The sequence below is a fragment of the Chiloscyllium plagiosum genome, chromosome 26, assembly GCF_004010195.1.
Source record: "Chiloscyllium plagiosum isolate BGI_BamShark_2017 chromosome 26, ASM401019v2, whole genome shotgun sequence".
Classification (NCBI taxonomy): Eukaryota; Metazoa; Chordata; class Chondrichthyes; order Orectolobiformes; family Hemiscylliidae; genus Chiloscyllium; species Chiloscyllium plagiosum.
This window is the reverse complement of record NC_057735.1, coordinates 52567885-52583329: the sequence shown is the minus strand read 5'-3', so window position 1 is coordinate 52583329 and position 15445 is coordinate 52567885. Positions and strand designations below refer to the sequence as shown.

Here is a 15445-nt window from a genome sequence, read left to right as displayed (position 1 = left end):
TGATGTCAGGTGCACTGAGAGTTTATAACAATGAGAGAGACAGACATAGAAGGAAATGACAACCAGCCCAGGGATTTGAAGCTCACCTCCTATACTCCCTCCTGTACACTCTTGAGAGCGCTCCTCTCTCTTTGTGATCCAGTGGTACTACTGCCTTCAGCTCTAGCTGTTTCAGTTTGTGTTATTGATGTTTGCTGGGCAGTTTTCTTGTTTGACAGAATTTATTTGTTGCTGTTTTAGACGAGATAACCCTGCACATCCATCAGTCCTTTGCTGTATTGTGGTTCCATCTGTTTCACAGTTGGCAGCTCTGTAGCCCCCTTCCCTGCTGTTTTTTTAATCTTATTTTTCAAATGCTAATCCAGTTAGTCTGTACTCCAAGCAAAAGGGAGCTTTTTCAGGGAACTGATTAGATCCCAACTGATTCACAAAACTCGGTAAGATTTAAAGTCGGTCTTAGTCTTTTTATTGATGTGGGTTATAAAGATCACCAGAGTCACGAGGTAGATGGATCTTCCTTGCTATTTGTTGATATTGTGCCGTAGGCTTTTTTTTCTCTCCACCTGAGGATGGGACAGGCCCTCAGTTTAAGGTTTTGCTGGAATATTGTTCGAATCCTTGGATTGTGATTTGGACCGAAGGGTCTGTTTCCTTACTGTACATCTCTACGACTCTATGCCTGTACGACTCTATGCCTGTATGACTCTATTTGTCTCTCTTGATATTCATGATTTGGAGATGCCGGTGTTGGACTGGGGTGTACAAAGCTAAAAATCACACAACACCAGGTTATAGTCCAACAGGTTTAATTGGAAGCACTAGCTTTCGGAGCGACGCTCCTTCATCAGGTGATTGTGGAGGGCTCGATCTAACACAGAATTTATAGCAAAAATTTGCAGTGTGATGTAACTGAAATTATACATTGAAGAATTGATTGTCTGTTAAGCCTTTCAGCTGTTAGAATACAGTGATAGCTTCACTTCTTTCATGTGTAAATCACAAAACCCTTTTTTTAAAAGTTGCATTCTCGGGTTAGCTATTAACAATGGTGATAGCTAGACAATATGTTGAAGGTGCATACATTCATGTAGAACTCTGAGCTCAAAAACTGCATGAATTTAAGTAAAACTCTGTTATCTCACGTTTTTAAATTGGAATCAATCTAAACATCAGGTCATAGACAGAGAACACAGGGGGCTAACACCTTCAACATTTTGCCTAGCCATCACCATTGTTAACAGCTAACCCGAGAATGCAACTTTTTAAAAAAAGGGTTTTGTGATTTACACATGAAAGAAGTGAAACTATCACTGTATTCTAACAGCTGAAAGGCTTAACAGACAATCAATTTTTCAATGTATAATTTCAGTTACATCACACTGCAAATTTTTGCTATAAATTCTGTGTTACCATCGAGCCCTCCACAATCACCTGATGAAGGAGCGTCGCTCCGAAAGCTAGTGCTTCCAATTAAACCTGTTGGACTATAACCTGGTGTTGTGTGATTTTTAACTTTGATATTCATGGTTTCACACAGCCCCTGTCTTGGTGTCCCCCTCTGGTAAACATTTTCTTGCTGCAAAAGTCCTCTGTATGAAAATGCTACTCTAACATGCTGTTTCATTACCTGGTGATAGTTCCAACCTGTTTTTAAAGTGATCAGCCATTTGTTAAAAAAACACTTCTTCAATAACTTTTGTAACCACCATGTAACCACCCTGGTTCAGGTGGAACAAACACCTGAATTTTATAAGTCATCTCATTCTTCGTAACATCTTGAAAATTTGTGATCTGTTGTAAGCCTTTGGAGCAGAAAAGGTTAAGAGGTGGCTTGATTAAGATGTTCAAAATTATGAACAATTTTGACAGGGTAACAGAAGGATACAGTATTCAGTTTCCACAAGTAGGCATGTCAGTAAGTAGGGGTCACAATTTCAAGATTGTCAGCAGGAGAGCTAGGAGTGAGATGAGGAGAAACTTCTTAACTTAGGATCATTAGAGTTTGGTATGTGCTGCCTGGAAGAATGGTGGAGGCAGATTCGATAGGAGGTTTCAAAAGATATATATTTGAAAGGGATGAAGTTAGAGGGCTATGGAGATAGGGCTAGAGAATAGGACTAGCTGGGTAGCTCTTCCAGGAGCAGGTATAGAGACAATGGGCTGAATAGCCTTCCTCTGTACTGTCAACTTCCATGATTCTATAATGGTGCATGAATGCTCATTAAGCACCTATTATAATATGATCAAATTCAGCGTAGAGTTTGAGAGGGGCAAACTCAAAATGGCTGCTCCTTTTATATTGAGGTAAAGTTGCTTTCTAATAAGATGAAGCAAAGACTGTGTCTTATTTGTCTCCTGTGCAGTCCAGTTGCATAAAATGTCAAAGGAAAGTTTTTTTAAAAAGTACTGGAATGTGATACAAAACCCACCAGTTAATGTCCCTGAAGGATAAGAGCTCTATTTTCTAAAGAAACTGCAGCCACATACAGCTAAAGAATTAGAAGCAACATAAGCTAAAAGAAAAATTACAAAGAATAGTACATTGTTCTGATAGCCGGGAGAGAAGACAGAAAGGAGACAAAATCTATGGTAAGTGTTAGATAAAGGAATGTGAGAAGGACCTTGCAATGGAAATCAAAATCGATAGAAACACCTTTTTATATCTGTTTGAGGAATGGTGTTAATGCTGATCTTTCAAAGTATCATGACAGATATGTTCAGTAATTACTTTACAGCAGTACTTACAAGAGAAAAAGAAACCAAAATTCCATTCACCCCCAAAGAAACAAAATATTGAATCACCAAAATAAGGAAAGTAGAAATAATGGCACAAATGAGGGATGACCACATGGTTTCCATCCCAGAGTTAAAAGCACTTAAAATGAGCACATTAAACTGCCCTGAGCAGGAACTGTCCCTCCAGAATGGCATGTTATAAAATTGCTCTCTGATTGCAGTAAGGTGACAGAGGAAGTCTAGGGAATTATCGAACTGTCAGCTTAACATCAGGTTTGGAGTGATTACTGGGTTGTATAAATAAGGAGAGTGACCGAAGATAGCAGGGCACTATGACGATGTTGAGCAGATGGAGTTAATTTTACAATCAGCTCTGATCTCAAGGGGCTCCTCCTGCTCCCGAACACCAATGCAATTGACTCTTTGAGGAGATGCCATTAGTTCATATGTCTGATCAACCACTCTCAGAACCTTCACTGTCCTGGGCTAACACCACTGTTTCACAAACAAAACTACAAACGTACCTAGCAACATTTAAAACAATCAGCTATTCAAACTCAAAGAGCTAAAAGGGGGCTTTCCTGTTCTCTCTCTTTATTTGACATCAGGACAATCTCAGTGAGCTTGGCATGGGTTGTGGAGGATGGTCTCAGGAGATTAGGGAAGGTTTAATGAGATCATTATCCAGGCTTCTTAGTCTCACTGTCTCAGGTCATCCTGCTCTCTCTCCTGCAATATTGAGCTCACTGCCCCAGATTACCCTGCTCTCTGATCCGTGATAGCGAGCTCATTGTCCTGAGTTATTATAGAACATAGAACCTAACTGCACAGTACAGGCCCTTGGCCCTCGATATTGCACCGCCCTGTGAAATAAATCAATCTGAAACCTACACTATTCCATTCTCGTCCATATGTTTATCCAATGTCCATTTAACTGCCCTTAAAATTGGTGAGTCTACTACTGTTGCAGGCAGTGCATTCCCCACCAAGAACCTACCTCTGACATCTGTCCTATATCTATCACCCCTCAATTTAAAGCTATGTCCCCTCACACTATCCATCACCATCCAAGGAAAAAGGCTCTCACCATCCACCCTACCTAACCCTCTGATTATCTTATATGTCTCAATTAAGTCACCTCTTAAACTTCTCACTAACGATAAAAGCCTCGAGTCCCTCAGCCTTTCCTCATAAGACCTTCCCTCCATACCAGGCAGAGGACGTTTCCCCTGTGTGGAAATCTAGAATTAGGCAACTCATCGAACAAATGAAGAGTCCTGGGACCTGCCCTATACTGGATTCAGTCTACTTGGACTTTGTGCCATTTTTCTACTTCCTGTTACCCACTTCACTTCACTTCATTTCATTTTGTGCTACCCTTCAGATTCCTGGCTCCCAGCAAAATCAAGCTAATTCCTTCAATTTGGTTTGATTTATTGCTGTCACATGTACCGAGTTATAGTGAAAAGTGCTGTATTGCATGTTTTACAAGTAGATTTTACTGTCCGTCAAGATAGCAGAACAGTGGAGATACTGTTGCAGCTGTTGGAGGCACATAGAGAAGGCACAAAATACAGAGTTTTGGGATTGAGGTGATTTCATGGTTTGGATCAGAAGTTGGCCAGCTGAAAGAAGGCAGAGAGTGGTGGTTGATGGGAAATGTTTATCATGGAGTTCAGTTACTAGTGTACTGCAAGGATCTGTTTTGAGGCCACTGATGTCTGTCATGTTTATAAATGATCTGGAGGTGGGCGTAGAAGGATAATTTAGTAAATTTGCAGATGACACTAAGGTAGGTGGAGTTGTGGAAATTACAGAGGGACATAGATAAAATGCAGAGCTGAGCTGAGAAGTGGGAAATGGAGTTTAATGCGAACACGTGTCAGGTAGTTCACTTAGCAAGAAGTCACAGAATGCAGAGTACTGGGCTAATTGTAAAATTCTTGGCAGTGTAGATGAACAGAGAAATGTGTGTCCAGGTGCATGAATCCCTGAAAGTTGCCACCCAGGTTGGTAGGGTTGTTAAGAAGGCATGTGGTGTGTTGGCATTTATTGGTAGGGGATTGAGTTTTGGAGCCACGAGGTCATGCTTCAGCTGTACAAGACACTGGTAAGGCCGCTTCTGGAATATTGCGTGCAGTTCTGGTCACTGCATTATAGGGAGGATGTGCAGAAGGTTTGGAAAGGGTTCAGGGGAGATTTACTAGAATCTTACCTGGTATGGAAGGAAGGTCTTATGAGGAAAGGCTGAGGGAACTGAGGCTGTTTTTATTAGAGAGGAGAAGGTTGAAAGGTGACTTAATTGAGAAGAATAAGATAATCAGAGCGTTAGATAGGGTGGACAGTGAGAGCCTTTTTCCTCAGATGATGAAGGCTAATACTAGGGGACGTGGCTTTAAATTAAGGGGTGATAATTTTAGAACACATATCATGGGTCGTTTCTTTACTCCGAGTAGGAGGGGCGTGGAACGGCCTACCTGCAATGGGCAATTAAATGGTCATTGGACATACATAAGGATAATAATGGAATGGTGTAGGTTAGATGGGCATCAGATTAATTTCACAGGTGGCTCAACATTGAGAGCCGAAGGACCTGTACTGCACTGTAATGTTCTTTGTTCTATATAGCTACATTTAAGAGGTCCATTCAGAAGTCTAAGAATAACAGAGAAGAAACTTTTTTCTCAAATCAAACTTCTATATCTTTTGACCAACGAAAGGTGGTGAAAGAGGGTATAATCAGGGTGGGAGAAGTCTTTTGATTATGTTGGTTGCTTTCCTTTGTAGCAGGAATTATAGACACAGTCAATGGATGGGAGGCTAGTTTGCCTCTGTGTTCAGCCTCTGTAATTTCTTGCTTTTGGAAAGAGCAGTTGCCATACTGTGATGTGTCCAGATAGAACGTTTTCTGTGATGTATCTGCAAAACTTGATAAGAATCTTTATGGATGTGCTGCATTCCTTAACCTCCTGAGAATGTAGAGGTGGTGTTATGCTTCCTTGACTGTAGTGTCAATGTGGATGGATCAGGGCAGTTTGTTAGTGTTCATCTCTCCCAGGAACTTAACAGTCTGAAGCATTGCCTCCTCAGCACCATTGATGAAGACAGTGGCATGCCCTCCAGTCAGCTTACTGACGGCAGTGACTATCTCCTTTGTTTTGCTCATGTTGATTGAGAGATTGATGTCTTTACACCATGCCATTAAGCCCTGTATCTCCTACCTGTATTCCATCTCATTGTTGTTTGAGCTCCATTCTACAAAGGTGGTGGAATCAGAAAATTTGTAAATGGAGTTGATGTGGAATTTGGCCACAAGGACATGTGTATAAGGAGTATAGTAGGGGCTGATTACTCAGCTTTGCAGTGTTGAGGATTATCATGGATGAAGTGTTATTGCATATCCTTCCTGACTGCAGTCCGTTGACAGGGAGTTGAAAATCTAGTTATTGGGGAGCAGAGACCTAGATATCAAAGATGTTTGCAATTATTGTGTTAAAGATAGTGCTGCAGTTAATAAGTAGAAGTCTGACATGGTATCCTTGTTGTCCAGACATTCCAGGGATGAGTGTAGGACTAAGGTGGTGCCATCACTCATGGTCCTTTTGCAAGGTGAATTGCAAGAGATCATGGCAATCTGGGAGGTTGGAATTGTGAACCATGACCAACCTCTTAAAGCACTTCATAAGTGTAGATGTCAGAGCCACCAGGCAGTAATGAGTCACTTTGCATGAATTCTCTTTGGTACTCTGTTAATGGTGGTCTTTTTGAAACAGGTAACAGTAAGGAGACATTAAAGATGTTTAGATTAGATTAGATTAGATTAGATTACTTACAGTGTGGAAACAGGCCCTTCGGCCCAACAAGTCCACACTGACCCGCTGAAGCGCAACCTTCCAGCAATAAAGTTTCATCTCTGGTGCTGTGAGGCAGCAGTGCTAACCACTGTGCCACCGTGCCGCCCCTACAGGCCCTTCGGCCCAACAAGTCCACACCGACCCGCCGAAGCGTATACCACCCAGACCCGTACTCCTTTACCTAACACTACGAGCAATTTAGCATGGCCAATTCACCTAACGTGCACATTTTTGGACTGTGGGAGGAAACCGGAGCATCCGGAGGAAACCCACGCAGACACGGGCAGAATGTGCAAACTCCACACAGAGAGTCGCCTCAGTCGAGAATTGAACCCGGGTCTCTGGCGCTGTAAGGGGGCAGTGCTAACCACTGTGCCATTGTGCCACCCAAATGTCTGCGAATATTGCCATCAGCTGGTCCATACAGGATTTGAGTGCATGACTGGGGTCTCTAACCAGACCAGTTGTTTTCCATGCACTCACCCTTAAGACCGATCTAATGCCTGTGGCAGTGACCAAGGGTACAAGTGTGTTCGAGGCTGTTAGGGCAGGTGACTTTGTTTCACTGTCCTTCTGTTCCAAGTGAGCGTAGAATGCACTGAGAGGATAGAGTAGGGATGTATTATTGCCTGTGAGACAGTTCAATTTTCCGTTATGTCATGTAAGTTTTGTCTCAAACTACAATATGTCCATGTAGTTAGTCTGGGTCTCAAACTTAATTTGGTTTCACCTCTTGGCATCTCTGATGGCCTTGAAAGGTCGTATCTGGATTTCCTGACTTGATCAAGGTCATCCAAATTGAATGTCTCAGACTGGAATTCAATGGAGAGTGGATCTCCAGGTTCATCCATGGTTTTCGGTTGGGGAGCATTTGGATTAAGTTCATTGGCACACAGTCATCTACACACTGATGAAGTCTGTAAGAGTAGTGACACATTTGTTTAGGTTGGCTGTTGAGCTCTTTATTATGGACCAGTCCCATGAAAGGCCTTCTGTTTCCTAAGAGCAACACTGCACTACTTTCTGTACTGGGTCCTCATGTTTTAGTTTCTGCTTGTAAGTCCAGCAGAGGAGCATTGTCGTCTGATACTCAGGATGGAGACGGGGAATGGATGGGTAGGCATCTTTGGTTGTGTAGTAATGGTTAAGGATGCTTGGACCTCTGATGGACCAGGAGACATCTGGGTTGTATTTTGGCTTGGTTGAAGTCACCAGCTATGATAAACAAGGCTTTGAGCTATTCTGTTTCAACACTGGCTATCGTGTTGTATAATGGGGTGAAACACAGACTGCTGTGAGGATAGCAGAGGTGAACTTACATGACAGGTCGTATGGATGGATTTTTCATTGTTAGTTGTTCTGGGTCCAGAGGGTGATAATTTGCCAAAGTCACCACTTCTGAGCACCAGGAGGTGTTGATTAGGAGACAGACCCAAATGCCGCTTGCCTTGCAGAAGGACACCAAGCAGTCCATTCAGTGAATTGAGAAGCTGTCAAATTGTAAGGCACAGTCAGGTGTAGCAGGGGGTGAGCTTTGTCTCTCTGAAACAGACCACACAGCAGCCCCTCAATTCTCCTTGTAAAGTGAGTCGAGCTTTAAGTCATCTATCTTGTTTTCTATGGCTTGAACGTTTGCCAGGTGTATGCTGGGAAGGGGAGTTTGAAACCTCAGAGTTTGTCTCACTTTAAGTCCCAACACATTTTCCATCTTTCTTGGGTAAGATGGCTGGATCTCATCGATCCCAAATGTCAATGAGTGAAATCAGCTGCTCCGAGTATGAATGGGAGCACCCGATAGGGTTCTGGACATTAGTCACGACCTTGAAACACTCTGGGGAATCTTGTGGTCAGACTGGTCCATCACTGGCATCTTTGAGGGAAATCTGCTCCAGGTAGTCTGATGGTGTCCTCAGCACTTGTCACAGCCTTGAGTATTTCAGGAAGCCTTGTGGCCAATCTGGACAGGTAGCCTCAATGTTGGGTCATTATGGGGTCAGGCCTTGGTTCTGGGTTTCCATGAGATCGGACCTGTGAGAGGTTGGAAGACCTCTGGGCTTGCAGTTCCAGAACCAGAAAGGTAAGAGGGCGTTCGTGATGGGGTCCTGGGCACCAGCCTTGAGTGTTCCACGGAGTCTTGTGGTCAATCTGGTCAGACTTCCTCTATGTCAGGTCAGGTCTATATTCCCACGCTGGTCAAGCCTCGGGTTGAGAAGTTTCACCATCAGTAATTGGGACTTATTGATCAGAGGATCCTTTGGCAGTGTATTTAAAAGAACATTGTTAGTAATTTTGACAGATTTAGAATTGAGTTTTAAAAGAGCAGGATGTTTATAAGATATATAAGAATAAGACTGCTGTAGACAACTGCCAACGAGCTGCCACACTCCGGCACCATCTTGGGAAAGATCTAGTTCCCTAGCACAAATAATTTTCCCTGGAACGATATTTGTCAGTTGAGATGGAACTCAGGTAGCTTGTTTAGGCCCCAAATTGATGCCCTCGTTTTTAATTTCCTTCCTAACTCCCTAAAAGCTGTTTTTATGATCGCATCCGTTTGCCTACCTATGTTATTGATACAGAGGATACCCTGAACAGCCTGCCTGTCTCATTCTCTTTCTGCCTGTATGCACTAAACCTGCAGTATGACCACCTTAAACATGCAATTCTTTTTTTTATTCGTTCATGGGATGAGGGTGTCATTGGCTAAGTCAGCATTTATTGCAGTTTTAAATATTAGTTCAAGAGTCCACCACATTGCTGTCGGTCTGGAGTTGCAGGTAGGCCAGACCAGATAAGTTTCCTTCCATAAAGGGCATTAGTGAACCAGTTGGATTTTTCCAACAATTAGCAATGGGGTCATCATTATTGCTTATTCCAGATTTTTACTTGAATTGAAATTCTATCATCTGTCATGGCGGGATTAGAATCCGGGTCCATAGAATATTATCTGGGTGACTGGATTAATAGTCTGGTGATAATACCACACAGCTGTCGCCTCCACTTGACTATATTTAAAGTACTATCACTTATAGACGGAAAACAACAATTCCAGCTGATGCTCCAGATCCAGAGAACAAGCTTGTGCAGTTGGGAAGATTTCCCGCAGATGTGTTCATCTAGGGCATACAATGCATCCATGATTTCCCACATACTGTAAGAAATATATTTCATTTAGCTGAGAATAATGAAAACAAACTACTAGTTACCTACTAATCAGCTGCTTCATCAGTATCAAAGTAAAATAATTACTGGAGGCTGAAAAAGAGCAAAGCACTTTCTTCCTCTCGTCACCAAGTTCCCTTGTGAATCACTAAGTGCTTCGCAACCATTTTGAGTAATTTTGAATTGTAGTCATTATTGTACAGCAGCTCATTTGTGCACAGGAAGGTCCCATCCAAACAAGCAATGTGGCAACCTGTTTTTGATGATGGAAATGTGAATACAGGCAGATCTCCTGTACTCGTTTAATGGTGCCTAGGTGTAATCATTCTAGAGGATGGATCTGCTACAAGTGTTTCAATGCTTTACTGGACTGTCAGCCTGGATTATGTCCTCGTGGCTGAGGAGTGGGGCTTGAACCCCAACCTGAGTTAGAGGCAAGAGTACTGTTCACTGAGTTACAGCTGGTGTGAAGTGGTCATGTGAACTCTCTGACCGATGTCAACCATAGGAACTATTGATATTGCTTTATTTGGAGATTGTAGTTAATAAAAGAAAACTCTCACCCTTGCATATATCATTGTGCATTAAAAAGCTGGCTTTGCAATGAAATTAGTTGAATAATCTTTTTTTTTAGGTTGATAAAATTGTAGAACAACTGCAGCATTTGGTTCAAGGTTATGACCTCAGTGGACTGCGTGAATACTGGGGCTACCTGGATCGTCGCCTGTTCAGCAGACTGGAGGATGCATATCGACACACAGTTAACAAGCTGAAAACCAGCTTGTACCGTTACTATCTGATCCATACCATCCAGGTAATTTGCCCATGCCCTATCTGTACCTGGAGTGTTTGGAGATGGCATAGAGGGCACTTTGCTCTGATTCTAATCTTATGCAGTATCTGCTCTTGGTGTGTTTGAGAAGACAGTTAGAGGAGGCCTTGCTTTCAGTTTAAAAAAAGTAGAGAGTGTTTTAAAATTTATTAAACTCCATTTTGTGCCTACCCTGTGTGTTCACTGCAACAATGTAAAGAGAGGTTTACTCAGTCAAATCCTGATCTGCCAATTCCCATCACTGATAAGTGAAAACCAGTGAGGTTCTTTCTGCAGCTTTATCTGCATAGATAATTAGCAACATTGCTCAAGGAGAAGTCTGCAGGATAAGAGTTTTGTTTCATTTCAGCTGGCACAGACATTAACTAAGGCCCATCTGCTGCCTCTCTTTCATAGGATGTCTGATGCTTTCTAAACTACTCTGCCAGAACCAGTGAGATTCTGTGATGCTGATCAATGAATACTGATTTATTATTCCATCATGAAAGTGCTATGGCAAATGTCATTGCTTCCTGATTTTTGTAAAATTGGTCCCACGGCCCCATCCAATCAGTAAATCTCACTTACCTGATTGTGATCAGAAATGCTTTTCGACATATTGTCTCATGAGTCCAGAGGCTTCCAATTCTGTCCTGGTCAGGATTAGTTAATTTAGCATAAATCTGAGAATCTTCCTGGTTAGGATTATTTAGTTTAGCACAACTGAGAATCTTCCTGGTAGGTAACCTGTCGTTTTTCTTCTCTATTTTCAGAAATGAGGGTTTGGTGGATATTATTCAAATTAGTATTAAAAAAAAAAGCATTTCCACTTTGAGAGCAGGGCTTGCAAAAGGAAAGAAGGAATGAAAGAATGCAATGTCTCCCTTTTGCTTTTTGTTGCAGTCTAATAGGATTGATAAAACCCAGGAGTTCTTCCAGAAACAGGCCCTGGAATTACAGAGCCAGCCAGAATGGAAAGAATGGTTTGTTCTTCCTTTTGTTCCGAATCCGGATCAGAACCTAGTGTTCGCCACGTACTTCTCCAAGCAATGGGCAGAAACTTTCCTGGTCTCGCTGCACAACTTTCTAAGTGTGCTGTTCCAGTGTATGCATATCCTTTTTTGCATTGTGTTGTGAATCCATTGTCTGCATTTGTGTTCTGACTTCTCCTACTTGTCAGCCAAACAGGAGAGACTGCACAATAGATCAAAGCTGAAGGTCTTTCACAGCTGCACCTTTGTACTTGTTGTCAATCTTGGACTCGTCTTTTCCAAGTCTCAATCCTTTGTGACTTGTGAAAAATCTCCCCTTACTGTCAGATATAATGCATTGCTTTGTCATTTTTTTAACTTAATCCATATCATTTTTTTCTCTCATATAGTGCTTCTCCACTGGCAAATGATCATCAGCTAAGAAAAGTGTAGTATTATGCATGTGGCTGGATGACTGTTGAGTACTTTTATATATTCACATACGCCTACTCTTCAGCAAAAAAAACATTGAAGTGAATGTAGAAAGTAGTAGAACTTGGTGATTAGGTGCATAGCTTTTTAAAGGTTGATGAACAATGTTGTGAAGGGATACCTATTGCAAATAGGGTCATAGTGGATTCGCAAAACAATTGAGTATGTGAATGCGAATTGGAGAAACTCTCCACTGGCTAATGTAGCTAGGACAAAGGAAGATGGTTGTGATTGTTGGTAGCCAATTATCTGAGGATATCACTGGTGAAATGCCTCAGTGTAGTATGCCTAGGTGAAACATTTTGACATGCATTATTAATACAAAGACTGCAAGAAATCTTAGCTTTATTTCTTCAGTTTTTGACTTAATACTAAGAAGGACTGAACTATTATTAACTTTGTTCCTTATTTCTTTCTACCTTAAGTTTTTGTATCTAGGTATTTGCACCTAAAATGTGGTGACATTAAAAATTTTTGACTGCACCTTTGTGCTTAAATATGTATGATAACGAGTTTTAAATCTGTTTCTGTAAGATCCTCCTGACCTACAGTGTCCTGAAATTCCCCTGCCCCTCAGATCTGACCATTTAGGCACCCTCACATTCTGAGATCTGCTACAGCAGATGGTGGAATTTGAATCCAGCAGAAATCTGGAATTAAGAGTCTAACAAAGACTATGAATCAATTGTCGATTGTTGGAAATGAAGGAAACTGCCTATATTTGACGGCAGACCCACAGCAATGTGGTTCACTCTTAACTGCCCTCTGGACAATTAGGGAGGGACACTAAATGCTGGCTAAGCCAGCAACGTCATCATCCCATGAATGATTTAAAAAAAAACGCTCATTTTAATTCCTTATAATTAAACAGAATGAGCATACTCACAACAAGTGTTCAGTGTTAGGTTGATAGGTGGTAAATTTATACACATAAATGATGTTTGAACCACATCATAAGTGAGCCTAATTACTTTCATTCAATGTTTGGCATTATCATTGGTGAATCCCTCACAATCAACATCCTGGAGGTTGCTATTAGTCAGAGATTTAGCTGGACTGGCCACCTATATACTGTCAGTACATGAACACCTCACTAATGGTAGCATATAACTTATCTCTTGACCCCCAAAGGTCTGACACCATTTCAAATGGTGATGGTTATGTGAGGAGAATGTATATGGTATGATACACTGGGCATCGCAGTTGTGAGAGATGAGTTGACTGGACCTGAGGATCCTTTCCTCATCTGTTGATGTTGTCTCCAACTGGTTTGTGATTCTCGATCTATAAGCTGTTCTGTTTCTTTGTTTAGTGGGTAATTCTCAAATGTGAACCTGGATGGAGAACATCTTTTTAAAAAGACTTGCCTTTAAATAGTGCTTTTCATGACCTCAATGGGACAGCCAATAAATTATTTTTGAAGCACAGTCTTCACAGCAAGCTCCTACAAATAACACTAAAAGAGTAGGTAATTTGATTTTTGGGATGCTATGGGCTAAATATAGGGCAGTCGATTCAGGATAACTCCTGTAATCCTCTTTGAAATAATACCATACTATCTTTAGCATGCACATGAGGGATCAGAGGGGTCTCCATTTAACCCCATTCTAAAAGTGACGGTATTCAGTATTGAGCTAGATTGTAAGGCAAGGTTTTTGTGCTCAAATCTTGAAGTAAGATCTGGACTTCCAATCTTCTGACTCATGGGCAGAAGTATCTTCAACAGAGTACTGGCTAACAAAATCACCAGGATATGGCTATCACAGTTGTATTAAGTTAAAAATCTCATAACACCAGATTATAGTCCAACTGGTTTATTTGGAAGCACTTGCTTTCAGAATGCTGCTACTTCATCAGGTGGTTGTGCAGCGCTCCGAAAACTAGTGCTTCCAAATAAACCTGTTGGACTATAACCTGGTGTTGTGATTTTTAACTTTGTACACCCCAGTCCAACACTGGCACCTCCACATTATGGCTGCTCTATTAGATTGAGTCAGTAGTTAACATGCACTTTTCAGCAGGCCTTAGTCTAAATCAGCACTAACCTTTATTTCCTTACATGGTCTTGGTCCAGGTTTCTAGGACCTGGAGATGTGATCCTTTGGTCAGCATAAATCCTGATATGTTAGCCAGGATGCATTTGTAACATTGGCACACCAAGCTGCATTGTAGGTTAAAACTTGTTGCTTGGTGAGCTCCTTATTTTGTCTTAGGCTCATGAAGGAAATTGGGTAATCTTGGATGATTTGAAGGATGCCGGGTTATAAGTTCAGTTTGGAGTGAAGTCAATATTGCTGCTACAGACCTGATCAATGCAAGGCAATGCCAATGGAGAGTTAATTTTGTATTTATGACCCTGGAGAAAGCCACCAATTTTGAGTTATGATCTGATTAGGGACCAGTAATTTTTATTTTAAAGTAAACAAAGTTTGAGATCCCAACTAACTAAGAGAATAGAACTGCAACATTCCTTTCAGTTTTTAATAAACAATAAAATGCCTTGTGAAATTTATTTTGTTCTATTGCTGCTGCTTCTAGTTGTCATTCCGGTAGTTTGTTGTAATGTACATACCCACGATCACGTCAAACAAATTTACAATCCAGAAACAAGAGAATGGTACTGGAAAACACAGCAGGTCAGGCAGCATCCAAGGAGCAGGAGAATTGATGTTTCAGGCATAAGCACTTCAACCTGACCTCCTGTGCTTTTCCAGCACCACATTCTAAACTCTGATCTCCAGCATCTACAGATCTCACTTTGTCCTTTACAGTCCACAATGTCTAAGGTGTACTCTGACATCTCGAATTTAAATAAGCAAATTATATGAGCAGAGGCTGGTTGAACACACCACAGTGCGTGTCAAAAAGTAAATTTGGTCAAGACAGAGCCCATGGATTTCTTGATACTGTCATAGGTGCCTCACCAACTGCTTGCATAGTAGTAGTTAATTCTCCTTTCCTGGAATTGTGTTGATGTTCACTGCTCTGAGAGATAGAACATAGAACAGTACAGCACAGCACAGCACAGCACAGAACAGGCCCTTCAGCCCACGATGTTGTGACGACCACTGATGTATGCACCCTCAAATATCTGTGACCATATGTATGTCGAGGAGTCTCTTAAATGCCCCCAATGACCCTGCCTCCACAACTGCTACTGGCAACACATTCCATGCTCTCACAACTCTCTGTGTAAAGAATCCGCCTCTGACATCCCCTCTATACTTTCCTCCAACCAGCTTAAAGCTATGACCCCTCGTGTTAGTCATTTCTGCCCTGAGAAATAGTCTCTGGCTATCGACTCTATCTATGCCTCTCATTACCTTGTATACCTCAATTAGGTCCCCTCTTCTCCTCCTTTTCTCCAATGAAAAAAGTCCGAGCTCAGTCAACCTCTCCTTATAAGATAAGCCCTCCAG

At 41.6% G+C, this 15445-nt stretch overlaps 1 protein-coding gene across 1 annotated transcript in view; it reads left to right on the top strand.

The window, feature by feature from the left end:
• Window positions 1-8684: 8684 nt before the first annotated feature.
• The window catches only part of wdr91 (WD repeat domain 91), a 92635-nt gene continuing 85874 nt past the window's right edge, over window positions 8685-15445 (top strand). The window contains exons 1-3 of the mRNA XM_043716259.1: window positions 8685-8738; window positions 10387-10566; window positions 11467-11674. Coding sequence (XP_043572194.1) covers window positions 8685-8738; window positions 10387-10566; window positions 11467-11674 — 442 coding nt within the window. The remainder of the gene's footprint in view (window positions 8739-10386; window positions 10567-11466; window positions 11675-15445) is intronic.